Source organism: Coturnix japonica, chromosome 6, assembly GCF_001577835.2.
Source record: "Coturnix japonica isolate 7356 chromosome 6, Coturnix japonica 2.1, whole genome shotgun sequence".
Classification (NCBI taxonomy): domain Eukaryota; kingdom Metazoa; phylum Chordata; class Aves; order Galliformes; family Phasianidae; genus Coturnix; species Coturnix japonica.
In genome coordinates, this window is record NC_029521.1 from 31322483 (window position 1) to 31322990 (window position 508).

At 70.3% G+C, this 508-nt stretch overlaps 1 protein-coding gene across 1 annotated transcript in view; it reads left to right on the plus strand.

The window, feature by feature from the left end:
- Positions 1-309: 309 nt before the first annotated feature.
- The window catches only part of TCTN3 (tectonic family member 3), an 11845-nt gene continuing 11646 nt past the window's right edge, over positions 310-508 (plus strand). The window contains exon 1 of the mRNA XM_015867477.1: positions 310-501. Coding sequence (XP_015722963.1) covers positions 310-501 — 192 coding nt within the window. The remainder of the gene's footprint in view (positions 502-508) is intronic.

The following is a 508-nucleotide window of genomic DNA, read 5'->3' on the forward strand; positions in this document are numbered from 1 at the left end:
GTTCCCGTTAGTGATGCTGTCCGTTCCCGTTAGTGATGCCGTCCGTTCCCGCTAGTGATGCTGTCATTTCCCGTGCTGTTTTCTACCGTGATTCCGCCGAACCTTCATTCCGCGCGGCCGCCTTCAGGCCTCCCCTTCGAGCGCGGCACAAACCCGCCCCATTAGGAGCGAATCGGATCCGGCCGCCGCCTTCGCGTCGCGGGGCACGCCGGGACTCGTCGGACCGGAAGCTGGAGCGGACGGCGGTCGCGCTGGGCCGGAAGCGGGGGGTGAGGGGAGGGGGCGGAGCGTTCGTTTCTTAGCGACGACATGAGCGGGACGCCGCTGCGGCCGGGGCTGTGTGTGCCGGTAGTGCCGGTAGTGCTGCTCGTGCTGCTGCCGTGTGCGGTCGCGGCTGAGCTCCCCGCCGGGACTCCCCGCGACGAGGCGGTTCCCCGCGACGAGGCGGTTCCCCGCGACGAGGCGGTTCCCCGCGACGAGGCGGTTCCCCGCGACGAGGCGGTTCCCC